The following is a 21,364-nucleotide window of genomic DNA, read 5'->3' as shown; positions in this document are numbered from 1 at the left end:
CGCTTAAAAGTGGAAACAACCCAAATACCCATTGACCGATGAATGGATAAGCAAAATCCGGCATTTCCATACCATGTGATGTTATTCAGCCATAAAAAGAAATGACCCATTTCTTCCCCAGCTAAGGGAGCCTTGAAAACATCATGCTGAGCGAAAGAAGGCCAGGCACAAAGGGCCACGTGTCGTATGAATCCACTTCAACAAAACGAATGAGTGAGCAAATCCGTAGAGACAGGAAGTCGATCAGTGGTTGCCGGCAGCTGAGACAGGAAGGGAGGCCCCGGGGAAGTGACTGCCCGTTGTGAATGTGCTAACACACTAACCGTATGCTTTTAAAAGGTGAATTCTATGGTATGTGAATTTAATCTTACTCAAAAACAGAGAACTCGTTCTCCCTGACACCAAAATGTATGATGGAACAATAGGAACTAAAACAGCGTGGTACTGGCACAGGAAGGGACAAGTGGAGGTTTGTCACAAGTGGAGCGGCTCGTGGCACACAAAAGCAGGGCTCCGAACATGTGTGGGCATCCCGTAGATAGCAGGTAGCAGCTCAGAACCTAAGAAAAGGGCAAACGGTGGGAGAGGAGCACTGGGTCTTAGTTTAGGGGGGAAAGTTAGATTCTCACCTCACACCCCTCAAAAACTAAATTCCAGATAGATTAAAGAGCCAAGTATAAGACCACGGAAATAGACGATAAAGAAGGACGTCTGCGTGACCTTGAGGAAAGTCTCCTTAAGCAATACGCAAACTTCATAAAGAGAAAGATGGAAAATTTGACGTTGTAAGAATTGGAGACTTCTGTTTCCTACAACAAAAGATATCGTAAGTTAATAATAGTAGGCCAAGTATGAACCTCCTGAAATTTTGGAGAACTTCTAGAATCAATAACAAAAGTCAAGACAGCAAGTGGCTGGCCTTGTCATCTCCCGTCTTGAACTGCCTTTCAGATAGTCTCAGAATTTTGTCCTCTCCTCAGTGACAGATAAACTTGATCCCTTTGAAGAAGTGTTATTGGATGTCATTGGCCGCTCAAACCCCTGCGGTCCTGTTTCTTAGCAAAGTCAAGGTGGTCTTGGGAATTTGGGGTTTTGTTGGGCAGGACGGCTGGCCACCAGACTGTGCCCGGGGGAAAGCGAGCGGGCCGCCTGCCATGAGGAGAGGGGCCGCGTGCCCAGGTGGGCTCAGCAGGGACGGCCTGGAGCCCACGAGCCCACCTCTCCTCCTCCACCCACGACGCTGCCCTTGGCTGCCAGGCCCCGCAGCTGGCACGTGGAGGCCGTGAATGAGGCCAGCTGAGTATGCCCCGCACTTCCTGCCCGTCAGCCTCTTAGCTGAGGCTGCAACATGACCTTTGCCTTGTTGATTCTGGACGGATATCGTCTCAGTAAAGAAGCGTCCGTGCCGCGGTCTCTTTTTTGCAAACGGCGACATTATTTGAGACGTGGGTTCTGCAGGCATGTCACACGGGGATTTTCGTCACGGATGGAGAAGACCTTCCTATTTTGTCTTTCCTGCTGAGAGAGGCTCCCAGCTCTCGCCTGGGCAGTGCAGGGTGGGGCCCTCCACCTCCTCTGTCATCTGCTTTTGTGTTTTCACAAGCCCTAGGCTTCGGCCTCATTTTATCACATTTCGCAGTGTGCTTAAATACCCCGTGCGGTTCCCCATCTGGCCACGAAAGACAATTTGCAGGGGGGTAAAAATGGCGGGGCCTGTGAGATTTGTCCTGCCGCCGGATTTCGTGAGGCACCCCGCGTCAGGGCTTTCCCGAAGGGTGTCAGACAAAAGCAGGACTGGGGCGCAGCTAACACCCCACTGATCATCCTGAAGTAAATCAGGCGTCTCGTGCCAGAGATCCTGGCTGGATCACGCTGGGTTTAGCATGAAATATTAAGGGGCACCTGGGTGACTTACTGGTCGAGCGTCCGACTCTTGATTTCAGCCCGGATCGTGATCCCAGGGTTGCGGGATCGAGCCCCACATCGGGCTCTGTGCTGAGTGTTGAGCCTGCTTGGGATTCTCTCTCTCTCCCTCTCTCTCTCTCCCTCTCTCTCTCCCTCCCTCCCTCCCCGACCCAACCCCTCTCCCCCATGCTCGCTGTCTCTAAAATAAATAGAATTGAAAATAAATAAATATTAAGACCGCTGGTTCAGTATTTCATGCCAAAGAGATGCCTGTAGCTGCCAACGCGTGAAGGTGATTGGGGGCGGTTGTGAGCGGGCGAGAAGGCACCGAGACTGAGCCTCCTGTCTCCTCCTTCCAGGGTCACTGTTACTACCACGGACACGTGCAAGGATCCTCCGGTTCCACAGCCAGCCTCAGCACTTGCTCTGGCCTCAGGTAAGCGGCTCCGGTCTGCCCCACAACTGCGACCTCTTCTTCTCGAGCATCGAGAGTAAATGGCAAAGGCAGAGAAGCCCCGCCTGACAGCTCGCAAGAGCACAGCGGGCCCCGGGGGCTTCAGTTTCTCTGCCGCCACAGACTCTTTCTAGAAGGTTCTACGGGCCTGGTCAGTCGAGAGCCACTGAACCGGCGGAGTTACTCCACCCTGGGATTTTGTGACTGTCTTTCGTTTATGTGGCCCGTGTGCTCAGTAATTCCCGGTGTGAAGAGGTAGGACCTCAGGTATTGGCGTTCCAGCTGCTTGCTTGGTACACAGGCACAGGCCTCCTGTCACTAAGAGACAAAGCAGAGGAACCAGTTTAACAGAGTTCAAGGTGAGCTGAATACAGGCATGGGGTGTGGGGGCTTCTGCTATGAGGCTGTGGCCCGTGTCAGGACACCGTTCTCTTCTGTGGCTGGACGAGCCCATACAGCTCATCCTTCCAGACCACACTCATTGGCCACCAGCTGGCTCTCGTGCACTCCCCGGCAAAACCAGCCTGTCTGACAAATTTCCAGCTGCCTCGGCCTTTTTCCTGGGTTTATTCACTGCCTTTGTGAACCGACAGCTTGAATCCCCCAAGCCCTGCTTTGCTTGGGCCCCGGGGTGCCTTCGGGGACAGAGAGAGGACGGCCTGGGTGCCTGCTCCCGTGAGACCAGGGCTGTGTCCTGCGTCAGCCGTAACGCCACGTCTCTGGGAGTCCCATGTGGGAGCCTGCACACACACACACACACACACACACACACACGTCAGTCAAGCTCCCACAAATCTGAGGGAGGTGGTGACCACACTGGCCCTTGTCAGGGTGTTAGCCGCAGATGAAGACAGAGCCTAAGTGAACGTTAACGGGAAATGGGCGCGTTCTCAGAAAAGGTGCCTCCCATTAACCCGGACACATGTAACAAACACGCCTGGACTAATAAAGGGCGGTGGTGGCCTGTGCCTTCCTGGCCACACTGGCAGCGGTGAGGAGCTCTCCAGCGCGACCCAGAACCCGGGGCCCGGCGCGCACCCAGGGGCACGCTGGCAGGTGCCTGTCCCCGCGTGGGGCACCCGGTGCCAGCCGCGCGCCCTGGTGTCCCCTCTGCCCGCCCCTTACTCTCACTCGCGTGTCAGGCACCCAGAGCCGAGCGGCCCCTTCCACCCCACCCCTCTCTCCCTCCCGTCCCATCCCCGCCCCCACGTGCCCTCCATTAACGCGCAACGTGCGTCCTTCCGAGCCGCCACCCACGCTTTTTGACCCCGGCCACCTGCACAATTTACGAAGGTCGCCGGAGAGCATCCTGCCTCGCTCAGCAGTTTGTTTTTGTGTTTGGCTCGTTTGACACCCATCCTTTCCCGGCTGACGTGGGGCTGGCTCCTTCCTTTGACAAACACGCTTGAATTCGCCGCGTCCCTTCGCCCGCTCCCCGATGTGCACGGAGGTGGTTTCCAGCTTTTCTCGGTTGCAAACGCTGCTGCGCTGCACGGGGGGGCCTCGGACCCTCTGTGCCTCCGTGCGCAGGCCCCGGAGGAGCGAGTGCTGTTGTGACAGTCCCGCCACCCTGTTCCTCCACGTGGCCGCCTCGCTTTCCACTCTGGCCGTCGGAGGCGAGCACCGTCTCTCCTGACATCTTCCCCCATCCCTGAAATACCTGCTGTACTCAGTGTTTATCACTGGACTCCGACAATATGCACAAACAAGCTCACCCTCCCCCCTCCCCCCTCCCCCTCCCCCCCCTTGGGTAAAATGCCAGCTGTGGCCTCGTCCTGTGCATGCAAAGCCCTGCGCGCGCGCGCGTGTGTGTGTGTGTGTGTGTGTGTCTATCTTCATAAAAATAGTCACATCACACAGTTCACTCTCCGGCTTGCTCTGTCCCCTGATCCTTCTGTCTCCGCAAGTCAGGAGGCAGAGACTTGAGTCTCTTTTTGGTTCGCTCCATGGAGGGCATACACGCACGCACGCTTCTGCGCACTATTGCTTTTAGAAAGCGTTTTTGGTATCCCGTCCGAGTAACGCTATGGAGCTTAGAAACACCCGCCGATCTGATACGAGAACAGAGCTATCTTGCTGTTGTTGGATTTGCTGCTCTGCTGTTACTCGTTCTTTGGCAAACGTTCCTTGAGCGCGTCCCCGTGCCAGCGCCGAAGGACGCCAGGGGTGAGCCGTGCGGACGCCTGCAGGAAGCACATTGCTGCCAGAGGGAACAGTATGCGCGAAGCCCTCGAAGCCGGAAAATGCCCGAGGTCGGGGGCCGGTGTGGCTGGAGTGGAGCAGGAAAAGGAGGCAGCGGACGCTGAAGTCAGAGGAAGAACGGAAGGGCGGGATCGGGAGGGGCCTTGGCCTCCCTCTTCTGTATAACGGGTGTCACGGGAACCTTGTGCTGAGGTCTGACTTACCGTTTGCACAGGTCACTGTGTGGCCACCGCGCTGAAAACAGGCTGTACGGGGTACATGCGAGAGCAGAGCTCAGCTAGATACCTTCCCAGTAATCCTGATGAGCGGCGGGGGCCTGGACGGGGGCCTGGACGGGGGCCTGGACGGAGCCGGCACCCGCAGACGTGCGAGAGTCCAGAGACGTCCAGAGACGTCCAGAAACGTCTTCAGGGGTTTGGAGAGGCTGGTGACTGTAGCATCTGCACACTTCTGACCATTGCCTTCTCCACCGAAAGTGCTCTGTGTCTGAGTCTCGCTCCCCCGAGGTGGCGTGGGGCACAGCTACACGAAAGGACCAAGCCCCTGCTCCTGAGTGACGACGGAGGAAGCCGTGGGGAAGTCACTGACGAGGCAGGGGCGGCCATACACGCGCGGGCCCAGCAGGCGTGGTGGGCACCAGTAGAGGTGACGAAGCACCTCGGTGGCAGGTGACGGTATGCAGAAACGAGGACAATGGCTCACCTTGGAGGCACCGAGGTCCCGAGGGAAGGACTTCAAACAGTGGAGTCTGTCTTGAAAGGCTGTTGGGGGAAGTGGTGCCAGCCAGGTTTCAGCTGGGGCGGGGAGGTGAAAGGATATTCAGGAGAGAGTCAGGGGGAGGGTAGCTTGGGGATGGACCGTGAGTCCCAAGAGCACAGTGGGAAGGTTCGAGGGGCAAAGAGAATGAGGCTGGGGGTCAGGAGATTTAAGAGCTGTGTGGGGCCAGGGCCCAGTCTTCATGCAAAAGCCAGAGCTCAGGCTCCTGGGGGAGACAGAGGTGAGCAGAGGTGAAGGACAGGATGGGGTCAGACCTGATGGCATCTGGGACGAAGGGGGGTGACCAGTTCAAGGCGGATGATCGGGGGCCGCCACGAGATGTTTCTGCCCTCGCACACAACAGCCCGAGCAGTGAACCCAGCTGTGCAACAGTGGACAAGTCACCGGGCCTCTCTGAGCCCCAGTTTCCTTGTGTGAAAATCGAGATAAAGTCTCCGGCTGAAATGGTGGCTTTGAAAGCAGATGCAGCGACCTGTAGGAGAGCCAGCCCCGTGCCTGACCGTGAACGAGCAGCCGGTGGAAACACCATCAGACTCTCGAGACTGTCTCACGTTCTTTGATTCTGGGACCGGGCCAGGCGGGAGGTATGCTCACGCGGTACCTCTGGGCTCATTCTATGCAAAGCTGTACTCTTCCTGAGGGAACGGGGTTGGACACCCGCAAGGCCATAGTGGCAAAGATCACATGTGGGACTCGCAGACACCCTGCCCTGTGGGGTACCCAGTAGGCTTGAAAGGAGAATCTCTCGTACACACGTGGAAAGGGAAAGTCCAAAATGTACCGTTGCTTCTCTCTGGAGCCTAAAAGATGGACTTGTTTGTTTAAAGGCCGTTTATTGAGGGCCAGGTGTTTCTTCAAGGCTTCAAGTTAATATAAAGGCTAATGTGAATGAAGAACAGGAAAGCTAATTCCAACTGACTTAAAAAAAAAAAAAAAAAAAAAAAACAAGCAAAAGTTGGAGGTAGTCTCATGCTACTTAAAAGGCCAGGAGTGGCTTCAGGCATGGCTGGATCCAGGGTCTAACTAATGCTACCAGAGTCCACCCCGTCTCTACTCTGGCCTCCACCTTCTTCTGTGTTGGTTTTATTTTCATGCACAGCTGATTTTTGTGGTCACAGAGAGGCTGCAGGCAGCAGGCAGCTCCGGGCTTACATCCTCAGAGGGCAGGTAAGAGAGTGAGGGCTGCCTTTTGAGTTCAGCAGAGTTCCCCAAAACACAGCTGATTGGCCCTAACTGGGTCCCAGGCCCATCCCTGAAGCAGTCACAGTGGCCAGTGGTAGTTATGACGCTCTGGTTTAACTCCCTGAGCCAACCTGGGGGTGAGCCATCCCCAACCCTGGGAATGGAAAGTGGGGAGAGTGCGTGCATCAAGGGAAACCAGTGAGCTTTTGCCAGAGAAAGGACGAATGAGGGCCAGGATCCTTGGAAATGAATGAGCCCCCTCCACACATTGCTGAAGAAGTTTCAGACCGTCAAAGTCCAGACGTATCTGGATCGGTCTGATAATAATTTTCAGGTGATTTTTCATAGGCTTCTCAAACTTTTTTTTTTTTAAGGATATCTTTTTTTTTTCCCCCAAAGTTTATTTATTTTTGAGAGACAGAGACAGAGCGTGAGTGGGGGAGGGGCGGCGAGCGAGGGAGACACAGAACCCGAAGCAGGCTCCAGGCTCCGAGCCATCAGCACAGAGCCCAACGCGGGGCTCGAACCCATGAACTGTGGGATCATGACCCGAGCCGAAGTCGGATGCTCAACCGATTGAGCCACCCAGGCGTCCCTCAAACTCTTGATGGGTAAAGAAAAAAGGGGCATCTCCAAGGTATTCCTGAGAGCTCCTTTTTATGATAAAAACGATTTCCTAACCAGTGACATTAACTAATTTTCTTAAACGAAAAGGAAAAATTGGAGAGTATTTCCCAGAGTGATATTCAAATGGGATAAATCTGCCCTCTGTGCTTGGCCACGCCCCTCGGTCACAACTCCCATCCTTCTTCCCAGGGCTGCCCCCCAAAGGGGAAGGTCACTGTCCTCCCGCACAGAGAGGTCAGCCTCTCTGCCCAGATTGTGCGGTGTCCGATTCCCAGCCTGCACCCCTCCTCGTCTCCGGCACTTGGACAATGTTCCCTCCCGGGCGCTTGGCACAGACCATCATCCGACCAAGAGGAACCCTGTCAAATACTTGTGGCTGGGGTTTCAGGAAAAGTCAGAAGAGCAGGTACTGGGCCATCTGGGGTCGACCACCAAGAGGGGTGGGAGCGGCGGTGGGGAGCCCCGAGTGGGGATGGCGCTCCTGGGAATTTTGACTTCCCAGATCGTTGTGCCGTTGTTACAAAAGCAGCAGACCGTGCATCGACAGAGAAATTCCGGAGTCATGTAGTCAACCTTGAGATCCCGTAAGTGGAGAATCAGACCAGAGAAAAGGCTGTGTTCCATCAACTGCTCTCACTGGAGGAAGAACCAATGGAGACGGGCGCTAAAGGAGAAAGGCATCTAGCACGGCCCCAGCCGGTGGATTCTGAGAAAGAAAATAGGGATTCAAAATTAAATTCAGTGTGGTGTGACCCCAAAACACATTCAGATCGAGGCCTGTGGAGGGAAACTCAAATGTCCTAGGGGACACATGACTTGGAGGCCAGCAGATTGCTTTTGCGGAGAAGAAACATCCTGCTCTGCTTCCAAAGGGCTCGATCAAACCTGGGCTGGCCAGGAGAACTCAGTCCCGGAGCAGAGAAGAGTGGGGACAAGCCACCAAGTCAGCCTTCTTCATTTGAAGCTGAGTGGGGAGGACGATAAGGAGAGAGAAGCATAAAGATCCGGGTAGAAAGCAGGATAAAAGAGGAAAGAGCTCTTTAATCGAGGGGAATGCAGTGCAACGCGGAAAACAGGCCATAAAAGTGAGTGCGGCCGCGGAGTCTGTCCCTGCTTCGAAAAGGACTCCAAGCCAAGTGCAAAGTTCAGGCATAAGTTAATTTTCTACTACATCGCACGGGGCCCCGAAATGCCCCGTCCTCGTCGGTGCAGTTTCAGGGCGAAGATGCGGGATTCTCCTTTGACGTTCTGATCTGTTATTTGCTCTCCCTGCTCGGTGCCTGGCCCCCCACCCCTCACCTCACCTGCCTCAGGGGGCCCCCCCCCCCCCATGAGCATCAGAGACTCCTCCAGGCCGCAGAGCGCGGGGACCCAGCTGTCGCGTTGCCGGGGACAGAACCCTGCTCCCGCCCTAGAGGCCCTAAGCTGCCAGCACGGACACCCGGCCCCGGGCACACTCCCCTGTGTCCTGATTTGATTCGTAAATGCCACCTTCCCATCCCCGTCCTGCTCTCTGCCTGCAGCGGGAGCTCCTTGAGGGAAGGGACCGTCTGGCACCATTTCCGGTTCCCTCGCTCCGCCCGCTCGGTTCCGACTCGCGTCTGGCACGACAAGTCTTGGGGGCTCACGCTTTGGGGATCGGCCAAGAGTTTTGCCATCACCTGCAGGCGTGGTGGTTGAAATTCGGCTTAAACCTAACTCAAGCCCACCGTTCAGTTGATAGATGAGGAAACTGCTGTCTAGAGTTGCAGACGAGCATTGGTTATGAGAATAACTGTACTTCGACATGGGGGTTAGGATCCTGGGGCGCAACGTGCACACGCGCGCACACTTACACCGTCATACCCGTGCCCTTGCACGCTCACACTTGCATGCTCACACGCACATACTAACACATGTGCATGCACACATATCCCGTGGGGTGGTGGTGACATTCAGGGGACGCCAGACTGCGTCCATCATTACAGTTTCTGCTTTCACGACGGGGAGGCCAGAGTTATCACCACCACGGTGCAGAGCAGCTGAGAGGCTCCGTCATCTAGGGCCCCGTCCTGATGCCCCGGCTGGGAGCTGCCGATCCCACAGCAAACGACACTGTCCCCGCTTTCCTCCAACCAGCTTCTGTTGAGAGAGAGAGAGAGAGGGAGAGAGGGAGGGAGGCATCTCCTGCATTTATGCAGGGCTCTGCATTCTTCGTGCGATGCTCACCAGAGCCACTGGGTGTCACACTCCTCAGGTGACAGATGCAGAAGTGGGGTCCCGGGGTCGCTCGGCTGCATCCAGCAAAACCACCTCAGTCCCAAGTCTGGCTAACCCCTCGTTCCATATTAGTCCTGCTAAGTCTTTTGCACAGTTTGGAGCCGATCTTCTTCTGCAGCCCCGTCGTCCTCTACCGTGAGGAAGCTCCCCCTTCCCAGCTGCACTGGTTTCTAGCTGTTTCCAGAACATGCCTCACACTTCTTGCCGTCTTTATCCCTGGTTGCCCCTCTGCGTGAGACGTGCTTCTCTTCCCACCTCCCATTTGGCTCTGGAAGGTTCACCAAGTCAAATGATGCCTCCTTCACGAAGCCCCGCCCCGACCCCAGAGCCCATCCGGGGACCCAGGAGTTTGGATTTGGACATTTTGGAGTTTTGAGGGAGAGTGGAGCAGGAGTGAGCCGACACTTTATAAATATCTGCTCACATCTGTGTGTTAAAGCGCCCATCCTTCCTCGCTCCGTTGATAGTTGACTGGTATATCTCGCTATACGTTTGCATACCTTGTAAGGACCTTCAGGATGGGGAACATTTCTGATACGTTGCTTGTAGCACCTGAAGCTCTTAGCACTGGCTGTCAGTGGGGGAGACAGTACAAAATGCTTTCAAAAATTCAATTCCATAAAAATATTCAGATACAAGTCTATGTGTTACCCCCAATAAACGCACACATCGTTGTGTTCCTTTAAACCATGTGATATAAAATCGTCACACTAGATTTTATATAATGAAATCAAATATAGCATGAAATGTAGAAATACTTCTTGCCACATGCTATCGAAAGATAGTAAGTCAACTTAGTTTTCAAAGGGCAGCACTGACCGTGTCGTGATCCAAGGAATCAGAAATAACCATTCTAACGAAAGTAAGCATTTGCAATTTAAGGCAAAGACAGACACTGTAAAAAACAAAAACGAAAACAAACAAACCCTCTGTTTTTTTTTTTTTTAATTTTTTTTTTACATTTATTTATTTTTGAGAAACAGAGTGAGACAAAGCATGAGCGGGGGAGGGGCAGAGAGAGGACACACAGAATCTGAAGCAGGCTCCAGGCTCTGAGCAAGCGGTCAGCACAGAGCCTGATGCGGGGCTCGAACCCACAGACTGTGAGATCATGACCTGAGCCGAAGTCGGACGCTCAACCGACTGAGCCACCCAGGTGCCCCACAAACCCTCTGCTTTAATGGAGGAATCGTTATTTTATTATTTGCAACTCAACAAACAAGTTGAATTGACCCATTTGAAGAAAGGAAGCGGAAATCTCAGCTGAGGAGGTGAGAAGGGAAAGGAATCTTAGGAGGAAACGCAGAGGGAGGGAGCGAGGCAGCCTGGGAATGAGCCACGGCCTCTACCCCATCCGGTCCCGTGTGCTCACTGCCCTTCCCGGCGCCTCGTCGCTTGACTCTGGTCACTCACCTGGGCAGATGTGGCTTTTTACAGACCTCACGGCTCAACCTAAATGGCCTGCGGCGAAATGGTCTAACGGGCCAGGAAGTCAGGTGCGCAGAGATGATCTTGCCTTTACTTTCCGGTCTGCTGGACCGTGAGTTCCAGGCAGGCAGGGCCCTGGGCTCAACCTAGAACCTGCCCTGTTGTAGGTGTCCAGTCACCTTTGGTGGCATAAACGTGCTCTCCCCAAGCCATCAAGTGGTCGGTGACACTTAGTCCTAGCCTGTCCAAAATTGTTTTTAAAAATCTCTGGAGCGCAGTAGGCCATGTTAACGGAGAAATTGGCAGGGAGTGGAGGTGAAGCCAACCCGGCCCTGAGCCCTGCACTGGGACCCTCTGCTCACTCTTCTTCTAGGGGCTGGCCTCCACGGCCTGCCCTCCGCCCCATGGCCACGCCTACCGTCACAGACCAGGGCTCTCCGTGTCCCTGCCTCCTCCTCCCCTGGGGACATTGAGTCCTCAGTCCTGCAGGATCATCTGTGGCAGCCAGTGCTGGGGTCACAGCTCCTCCGCTCCCTCTGCAGGGCGGCGCCGGTGTCCCTCCCGAAGGTCACCCAAGGTCAAGTGTGGGCTCTCCCCTGCTCCACTCTGCCTCGAAACTCTAAAACCTCCAAATCCAAACTCCTCCGTCCCCGGATGGGCTCCCCTCCTGCCTCTTTTCCATGAAAGGTCCAGCCCACCTCTGGCGCCTCAACTTGGCCCCCGGTGACCTTTGATGACCCCCCCCCCCATCGTGCTCACGGCCCCCGCACGCTTCCGCATAAAGTGTCTCCTGTTCCCATTTCCCTGTCCCCACCCTGGATCAACCCTTGCTCCAAAAATCTTTCGGTGCCTCCCACCCATGCTTCCTGCCTCTGCCCTTTCCTTCACAGCCATCTTGCACATTCCAGAAGGTCGTGTTTCAAAAACGCGGCTTGAGCCTGACGCGAGTCCTGCCACCCCGCTGCACGCAAAGCCACACGGCTCCCCGCGGCCCACTCGCCCCTCCCGCGCTTGTGCCAGGGTTCCCGCACACGCCCGCTGCTCACCGGCTCACGTACTGGTGGCCCACTGGTCATGCCAGTCCCCGCGCTGGGCCAGGAAAACCAAAACAAACGAGGAAGATACTCCCTGGGCATGGAAAGCAGCCAGATGGCGTTTGCGCGCCGCGCAGCGAGGGCTGTGAGGCGGGGCGTCCACAAAACCGCAGGGGAAACCACGGAAGGGACCGGCATGCCGGGCGATCCTGAAGGTCTGGCTGGGCTGGGCCGTGAGGGGTAAGCGTCAGCCCGGAAGGTCACTGCAGCCAAGGGCAGCCACGGGAACCGTGACAGGCCTTCGGGTGGGGACGCTGAGGAACGGGACATGGCCCGGGCCTTAAAGCAGCCGGCATCCCAGCAGGTCAGAGGGGTGGCCGCCAATGGTTACACTGCAGAGAGCGTCGTGGGGTGGGGGCGGGGCAGGCAGAGGAAAGGGGGGACACGCAGCCAGGGCAGAGTCCTGGCGGGCAGGAGGCCGGAGCTGTATTAGAGGCACACTGTAGTGCGCACGGAGGGTGCGGACCGGTACGTGACGAGGCCGTGGTGCAGCCAAGGCCAAAGCCAGGGGGAAGGATGGAGGCAGAGGACAAAGCCTGCATCGTGGGTCCCGCCTTCCTTCCGCGGCCCCCACCGTGCGTCTGCACCCGCCCTCCCGTGTCCTCAGTGTTCGCCCGCGCTCTCTGACCTTTCTCTCCCCTCGACTCTTGCTCCTTCGAGGCCACTCACCTGCCCTCCAAGCCCTCCCCATCCTCCCAGACTCCCCTCAAGGCCCCGTGTTTCACACAGGCCATTTGTGACCCCTCCCTCTGTCAGCACCGGGCTGACCACCCATCCCGTGGGCGGCCTTTGCCCTCGAGCTCCGCTGTGGCCTCCCCGGCGCGAGTCCTTGGTGACTGAGGCGAGAAGGCCGGTCACCCCGTGTGGCCAAGGACGAGGGATGGGTTTGGGAGCCACGTCCACCTGGGGCTTCCCGGCTGTGCCGCTGACCAGCTGGGTGACTGGGTGAGTTGCCTGGCTGCCATGACGAGAGACCCCGAACTTGGGGGCTTAGAGCGACAGAGATTTCTTCTGTCACAGTCCTTGAGGCCGGAAGTCTGAAGTCAAGGAGTCAGCAGTGCTGGAGGGAGGGTCCACCGTGGGTCCCTCCTGGCTCCTGGCGGCTCCTGGCAACCCTTGGCGTCTCCTGGCTTGTGTCTCTCTGGTTTCTGCCTCCACCTTGATGTAGCCTCCCCGCCACGTCCCTGTCTTCTCCTTTTTCTCTAAAGGCACGTGTCGTTGAATTTAGGGCCCACCGTGAATCCAGGATGAGCTCACCTTGAGATCGTTAACAAAATCACACCCGAAAAGACCCTTTTTCCAAGGGTTCCATTCCTAGGTTCCTTTGTTGGAACTTAGACATATCTTTTTTGGGCAACACTATTCAACCCGCTACAGTGACCTTGGACTCTTACCATTGGCTTCCTCTTAGTGAAAGGGGCTCATGATACCTGCTCTAAAAAGATTGCTCTAAATATTAGAGAAAACAGAGGGATTCAAAAGCCTGGCTCATGGGGCGGGAGAGCATAAGGAGTGACTGTTGGTGGGTACATAGTTTTTTGGGGGGTGATGAAAACATTCTAGAATCAATGGTGATGTTTGCACAACTCACTGAACGTACTAAAAGTCATCGAGTTGCATGCTGTAAAAGAGTGACCTTAATGGTATGTGAATCATTTCTCGATAAAGCTGTTGTTTTTAGAAAGGAGCCTGACTCACGGGGTGGTCTCTTCATAAATCGTAAGCTGCTATTATTATTACTGATGTGCCAGTCACAACTGTTATTAAAATCTTTTATAATAGTTTAACATTTTACCTCTTCTGTCATGCCTCCCAAACCCGGACGTGAATTACATTTGAAACGGGAACCATGGGTGAGATATCCTTGTGTGTTCTACCTTAGCTAGCCCGGGCTTTGCATGCAGTAGGGGGCACTGCCTATTTGTTTTGACTGTACATGAGTCGTTCTCATGGAAATTACTTGTTGGAAATAAGCCCAACGGGGCTTGCGTGTTCGGTAACATCGCTGCGATCGCTGTATCCGGCGTGCGTGAGGTGGGATATTACTTTTACCCATGGGCTCCCCCAGGAAAGGACTGAAATTAGATTTCATGCCAACCGCAGTTCTAACTTATGACTGACAGCCTGATATTGAGACCAGAAGTCTTTCTTTTTTTTCCCACGAAAATTCAATTAGCAGTTGAACATGGAACCGGGTCCGGAAAATTCACACATTCTAATCGTTGCCTTATTACAGGTAGTCAAAATCCATGCACCACTCTCCGAATTGCCCGGGAGTCGTAAGAAAGATCGTACTAAGAACCACAGCAGGAGGCCGTGTTATTGCCTGATGCGCCACTGCTTTGGAGATTAAAAACTGAATTTTGAGAGAAACAAAAACTTATCTGGAGGAAATATAGGCCTCCTGAGTTTTCACTTTGAGAGCTAACAAAGTCAATTTAAAATTTTAATAGCTTCCTCTTTGTTGCCGTTGAAGGAAAAACACCACGATTTTAAACTTTTAAGGAAGGCTGCCTATATTCAAAGCAGCCACTCCATTTCTCTGGCTCTTTTTCCTTCTCGTGCTTCTCACGAGAGGCCCCACCTCCCTCTCACAACAGCGCTGGAGGGAAGCAAGAAGGCGTGAGGGTTGAGAGGGGCAGGGCTTGGGCCCACGGGTCCCAGCTCTGCCTCCAGCCACCTGCGTGTCCTTGACAGTCAAGATCACGGCCAGAGATACAGCCGGGTGCAGATCCATTGGGTGGTCAAGGCAATGAGCACAGCCCAGACAGAGTGCCATCAGGTGGCCCTCATCACCCCCCAACCGTGCCTTTCTCTTCCGCTTTCCTCCGTTCATATACTCAACTCACTGCCCAAGAACTCGGCCTCGCTCCCCACCATGGAGGCCGGTCCAGGATCCTCCTGTCTTTCCCTGGAAAAGGTACCCACGGGCTTCATTTTCCTGCCCCGACTCTGGCCGGGGAAAAAAGCCCCAATTTCAGAGTCTGCTGGATTTAACTTCCATACTCCGAGATACTTCGAGCTCCAAGTTTACAACTAAATATCTATGACATTCAGCTTAAATTACACTCGCTTATCTAGCTCGGGGCCAGCAAGGGCTGTGAGAACATCAGAATTTTACATCTCAGAAACCCTGAATCCTTGAGTTTTGTGTCCACTGTTGTTTCCAGCAACCTCTAGGGCTAAATGATTAATTATACTCAAGACAGCCCAGAGCAATTATTTAATTAAGCTGCATTACAGGCTGCGAGTTGTTTGGAGCAAAGGGAAAGCCTTCACCCCAGTTTCTCAACATCTGGCCCTTGGATGACTTAAAAGATAAAAGGAGATATGAGAACATTTTTATGACTAAGTAGACAATTTCTAAAATTTTTCCATAAAGTAGAAAAACTTTTTCAGTAATTTGTTTCTCGTGATTAGAACTTGGTGACATGTTTTACTGTGAGGGTTCAGCTCATTTAACTCTAATGCAAAATAGAAGACGTTGGTGTATGAAGTGAAATGTTGGGATCGTCTTTGTTTTGGGGCAAGAAAGTCAGTATTTCAGCAAATCTATGCTTTCCCTTCAAGTGTGTTTGTTTTCCGCATTCCCTTGGCCTATTTTTTTTTTTTAAGTACTCTGTCTTAATTTAGGCTCTTTAAAATCAACTTTAACAAACAAAAATCCCCATTACCCGTTCCAAACTTCAAAACCTAAGTTTTGTTTCACGAAGAACTTTTTAAGAAGAGAGATACATGCCGCCCCAACAGAGAGGATGGCCAAAGTCTCATCTGTACGGTCTACTGGAGACACATGAAGACATTAATTGGGGCACAAGCATCCAGACATGACCTTGCTCTTTCCCACTGCCCATAACTTCATTCCATTGGACTGGTGGAGTAAACCAGTTGAATAATAATGAACTGAGTAGAGTGTATTTGTTCACCAGTTGTGTTCAACATAAGTATGTGACTCATTCAGACCTCTTCCTTCCATCCCATGTGAGCACTGAAATACTGTCATTCTATTCAACTCGAAGAGGGACTATTCACCCATAAATGGGCCATCAATAAGCATAAGATGGCCCTTGCTTTAACAGCGCACGTGCTAAAATTTTGGAACGAGAAGCACAGCACGAACGAAGAGCCGAAATAAGCAGTAATGAATGACATAGGAACATGTGCTAAGGTCCCTCTTGTGGAAACAGGCTCGGGTTTTCTGGAGAAGAGGAATGGAGCAGTGCGCGTTTTCAACTCTTTTTTCAGCACTGAGGCAAACTCGGATCCTTGAGTTGAGGCAGTGTGAACTGTGTGTTAGAACTACTGCCTGAAACCTGAGCCTGTGGACCTCATCCATAGTCCTGAATCTTCGGACGTGACCTGCAAAATACCGTAGACATGTGCCTATGTGAATTTTTGTGAGAAGGGTATAAAAGGGTTCAGGTCTCCAAAAAGGTTAGGGCTCACTCTGTCAGACGTGTCTGTTTACAATGCGATAAATCTCACATGACGTGTTAGGCATTTCTCTAGCGGAGAGGTTGTGGTTACCTTGCTAAATAATGGAAGTCTCTAGAAGCTTCCATTATTGCGTGGGAAGAGTCTTAAAGCTGCCAACTTACTATTACTCAAATTGCCATTTCTCCAAAGAAAATCCTTCTTTCAACACCAAGAAGAGCCTTTTAAATTACTTTATCGTCCCACACTGGAAAAGAGAGAAACAGAAACCATCGTGTAGGGCAGTGTTCCCCTAACACCTGAAGGAAGCTGACCGCCTTAGGCTAGCGCTGCTCATTTCTGGAAAGCGGAACATTGCCTCGGCTCTGTCGTGCTCCAGAAGGGCAGACGCGCATCGTGGTCCCTGGCATGATGCCACCTTCTCTCTCTGCAAGGCAGAGAATGGGTAACAAAGTTGTCTGTTTTTTAAAAGAATTTATACCTTTATTCCCAGATCGAAAAGTTACTTCAAAGTTCCTTTGTATTGAAGTATTGAAGTTACTTCAGTAACTAAGGAGTTACTGTCATTCGTAGAAGTGTATTTATCGTATTAATGCTATATCTCCTATCAGGGAGTCATGGATGGCCAGTATGTGGGCAAATGTGTTATCAAAGCACAGGACCTTCCGGAAATTGTCAGTCTTTGGACTAACACGTTAATAGAAAGAAGCCTAAACCGCGGACCTGCCCTTGTTAATAACAAAGAGGACAGCTACCCTTTAAGCACTGATCTATGGCTTCCACAGGACTAAAAGTTTCCATTAGATGACATAGCAGCCCAGAGAAATAGGTATTACTATCCCATTTGCCAGGTAAGGAAACCAAGGTCAAAGAGGTCAAGTTCACACTATTAGTAAGTAGCAGAGCTGGACCTTACGCCCAGACTGCCAGACCCCTGAGGCCGCCTTGTCAACCTCAGGCCCAGGATGTTTCCCAGCAGTCCTCTCTCCTATAAAGAGAGATCCACCTATAGCCAAGTCACAGACCTCAGCCTTCAGGAAGCAGTCCTAATGCTTTGTGCCCTTACACTGCTTCCTTTGTTGACACGTCTCCCACAAATAAGTAGAAGTGGGTGCTCAACCTTACATCAGAATCCTTTCAAATATTTAGGAAACGTAGTGGACCAGACTGAAAAATTCACATGCAGGAATTTGCCTTTAAAGAAAAAGATTTCCCTCCTGAATCACACCTGCTAATTCAGATAGAGTTATTGTCCAAGGCAGAGGAAACGTCATTTCTCTCAACTCTTTTTGCCAGTAAAAAAAAAAAAAAAAAAAAATTGTAAATTGAAATTAAAAAAAAAAAAAAATAGAGGCTAAATGCAGTCTATTCTTTACCATGAAATATTTGAAACAAAAAAATTTCCCAGATTGTTTTCAAAACATTTGCAAGAAGAAAATCCATGCAAACATGTTGCACAGAAATGGCCTTAAAACCCGAGGATATAAATAAATTGGCCTTTCTCCTGCCATTCCTTCCCTTGTTAAGAACAGGGCCTTGGCCATAAACAAGAAGCTACCTTTAAAAATTATATACTTTTTTTCCTTCTTTCTTTCTCAACAGGGGACTTATCACATTTGAAAATAACACGTATCTCTTGGAACCAATGAAAAATGAAACCAATGAATACAAGCTCTTCCCGGTGGAGAACCTGAGAGGCACCTGGGGGTCCTGTGGATCACATCACGGCACGTCTGCCCCGGCTGCAGAGACCAGGCTCCCGGCGCCCTCCCAGACGTGGGCAAGAAGGGTAGGGGAAACCAAGGCCGTGCTCCTGGGGGCGTGGGGACTCCAGCTCGGGGCACCCAGGGCGAGGGCGTCTGGAGGAATTTTGCTGTCTGGGTGTTGTGTCTGCGGGATGGAGTTACCCGCTTTATCTGGAGCGGTTGCCATCACCTGTGCAGAGCGAACCCAGATGCTGAAACCTCCATCGTTGTTTTGCAAATGTCAGTCTCGGCGTCATTAACCGATGATAAAGTCGGGCTCAGAGGCCGACAAAATCACCCTTCGTTACGTGTCTGAACCTACGGGGGCCCGGACCCATGGTCGCACCCCCACCGTTGCACCCGCCTCCATAAACAAGGCGAGAACAGGCCCTCACCTGCCCTTGGCCAGCAGTTCTGCTGCTACGGGAGAAAGACAATTTGGAGGTTTCTTCATCCACCAGTCTGTTTACAAATAGGGTCTTCATTGTGATTTGCGTACCATTCCCGGTCTTTGCCTGCGTGCCCGTGCAGAGGTGACCAGAGTCCTGGCCACGCAGGGCTGCTGAGGAGCCTTGCTTAGCCCGGTCCGTGATGCCAATGCCTGGCCTTCCTTCCCAAGACCGTCCAAGCTCTCTGTGTTTTCTGGCCACCTGCTCCTGGGCCTGCTCATCAAAGGTCTCTCCTTCTGCTACAGAAGTAGAAAGAGTCGTTGCCTGATGGAGTCTGGGCCGCTAACCTCCCTCCCCACTAAGTGGACAGAAACACAGAGGCCTCAACAGCCCGTGGTGCAATACCACGAAACCTCCACCCCAAATGACTGCCTGACCCTTTTACGTCCAGCATTATGCGGGCCCCACAGGCCAGAGCGGACACTCTTTTTTTTTTTTTTTTAAACATGCACAAATTTATTCATTTTTTACTGGGGTGTCATTTTTTTTAATGTTTATTTTTTGAGAGAGACAGAGTGTGAGTAGGGAAGGGGCAGAGAGAGAGAGGGAGACACAGCATCCGAACCAGGCTCCAGGCTCTGAGCCATCAGCACAGAGCCCGACGCGGGGCTCAAACTCGTGAACCATGAGATCATGACCTGAGCTGAAGTCAGATGCTTAACTGACTGAGCCACCCAGCACCCCGCGAACTCTCTTAAAAAAGGAGGAGGGTAGCCACATTTGGCTGGGGGCCCTGCCTTTCAATGAGTACAACCAGATAGGAAGTTGTCAACAACTTCCTGATTTTTCATCTCTGGCTTTCCTGTTCCTCTTTTGACAAGAAATCAGGAATTCATAAATATGATGTCAAATGTGTGATAATTAGATGGCCCAGGGACATGTTCTTCAGGGTCCCACTTAACAGACAGCACATTTTGTCTTTCCTGACTTTGAATGTTACACTGCTTAACATTCAACATTCCATACATATCATTCCCCTTCGTTCATTCCTAGTCATTTGTCTGAGTTCCACCAGTAAACATTATCCTAAACGATTTCTTCTCCTTCGTAAAATATCCCTCGCAGCTGTGACTAGAGAGTGTTCCCCTCGCCTTCATTTTGATGTTGTTGATTCTCTCCATCCTGGTCTTCTGCCTGTGTGACCCTAACATCCTCTATTTCTTAATATGCTTACGAGATTTTAGGGGTGCTGTGGTGGCTCAGTTGGTGAAGTGTCTGACTTTGGCTCAGATCATGATCTCACAGTTCGTGGGTTCAAGCCTCAAGTTGGGCTCTGTGCTAACAGTGTAGAGCCCGGAGCCTGCTTCGGATTCTGTGTCTCCCTCTCTCTCTGCACCTCTCTCTCTCTCTCTCTGTCTCTCTCTCAAAAATAAACAAACATTAAAAAAAAATTTTAATATGCTTACAAGATTTTCTTTCTTTTAATGTTTATTTTTTTAATTTTTTTTAATGTTTTTATTTATTTTTGAGACAGAGAGAGACAGAGCATGAGCAGGGGAGGGGTAGAGAGAGAGAGGGAGACCCAGAATCCAGAGCAGGGTCCAGGCTCTGAGCTGTCAGCACAGAGCCCGACACGGGGCTTGAGCTCGGGAATGGCGAGATCATGACCTAGGCTGAAGTCGGACACTTAACCGACTGAGCCTCCCGGGAGCCCCTGCTCACAAGATTTTCTATGACAGGTGCTTGCCACTCTTCTTCCTTCTCTTGCGCATCACGCAGAAGGGTAAGAACCCCTGTCTGGGACTGTGGCCCACCTTGACACTGAGACTCAGTGGTGGAGACCGAACGTCCCCCCCGCAGGGAGCAAAGCTTGAAAAATCCGCCCCCCTACACACACCTGCCTACGGCAGTTCCAGGGAGTTTTCATCCTGCTTTTTCGCACACCCCGCCCCCCCCCCCCCCCCCCGCCATCCACACGGTAGAGTGACAGATTTAAGAGCTGGAGTCACAAAGTCTGGCCTCTGTGGTCCCCAGGGCACGTTTCTTTCACTCTTGCGACACTCTTGCCTTCCATTCCGGACCTCAGAGAGGAGGTGATGCCTCGGTAGCTCTTCCAGTCATAAACAAGTAGAACATTTGCATTTGGCTTTGGAGGTGCTTTGCTTTGAGACCCCGGCACCCGTGCTGCGAGATTTACAACCTGACGGCGTCAATGACACTCAAGTACGTTTGCCATTTCGTGCGGAAGTACGACCTGGGTCTCCACCCGCCAGCCACATTTTCATTCTTTAAGCTCAGGGCTCTCTCGACCCGCGATTGGCACCGTAATCTCCAGTCCTTCTGGCCTCAGGAGGAAGGCAGAAAACCAGACCAGCAGCGCTGTTTTGTTAACAATGCGTATTGGGGTGTAAGTGAACCTTTAAATTGAAAAGCGAAGGCTCCGTCCTCAACGTTTTGCTCTAGAAGTCGCTGCGATTGTTTTCACGGAAGAGAAAATGTCTGTGACTTCAAGTCCATCTACATAATGAAAATGAGACAAAAACGTCATTTTCAAAGAAGGGGAATCCTTGGGAACTGGAACGGTGGGCGCGATGGTTTGGGACGGCCTCTAGGGTAAATACGAAAGGGGCACATTCGAGGCACGTGCCGCTCACCTGCCTCACTTACAGCCGCCTTATTTTATGCTCCACAAAATCAATGTCACTGCGGCTTGCTCCTCTTCTGTATGCACTACGGTGACCGCCCTCGGCTTCGCCCAGCGTTTTCTGGCGACTGTTGCAAAGATTGGTTTGCAGGCTGAGATTTTTCTGCAGATACGTGCGTTTTCCTTCCCGGAGCAGCAGGAATAAATCAGCGCTCAGGGTTTGC

The 21,364-nt window shown here is 52.4% G+C and overlaps 1 protein-coding gene across 1 annotated transcript in view; it reads left to right on the top strand.

Moving 5' to 3' along the window:
• The window catches only part of ADAM12 (ADAM metallopeptidase domain 12), a 347,394-nt gene that overhangs the window by 227,110 nt on the left and 98,920 nt on the right, over window positions 1–21,364 (top strand). The window contains exons 5-6 of the mRNA XM_042908975.1: window positions 2,265–2,341; window positions 17,965–18,151. Coding sequence (XP_042764909.1) covers window positions 2,265–2,341; window positions 17,965–18,151 — 264 coding nt within the window. The remainder of the gene's footprint in view (window positions 1–2,264; window positions 2,342–17,964; window positions 18,152–21,364) is intronic.

Source organism: Panthera leo, chromosome D2 (genome assembly GCF_018350215.1).
Source record: "Panthera leo isolate Ple1 chromosome D2, P.leo_Ple1_pat1.1, whole genome shotgun sequence".
NCBI classification, from domain to species: domain Eukaryota; kingdom Metazoa; phylum Chordata; class Mammalia; order Carnivora; family Felidae; genus Panthera; species Panthera leo.
This window is presented reverse-complemented; position numbering and strand designations above follow the sequence as displayed.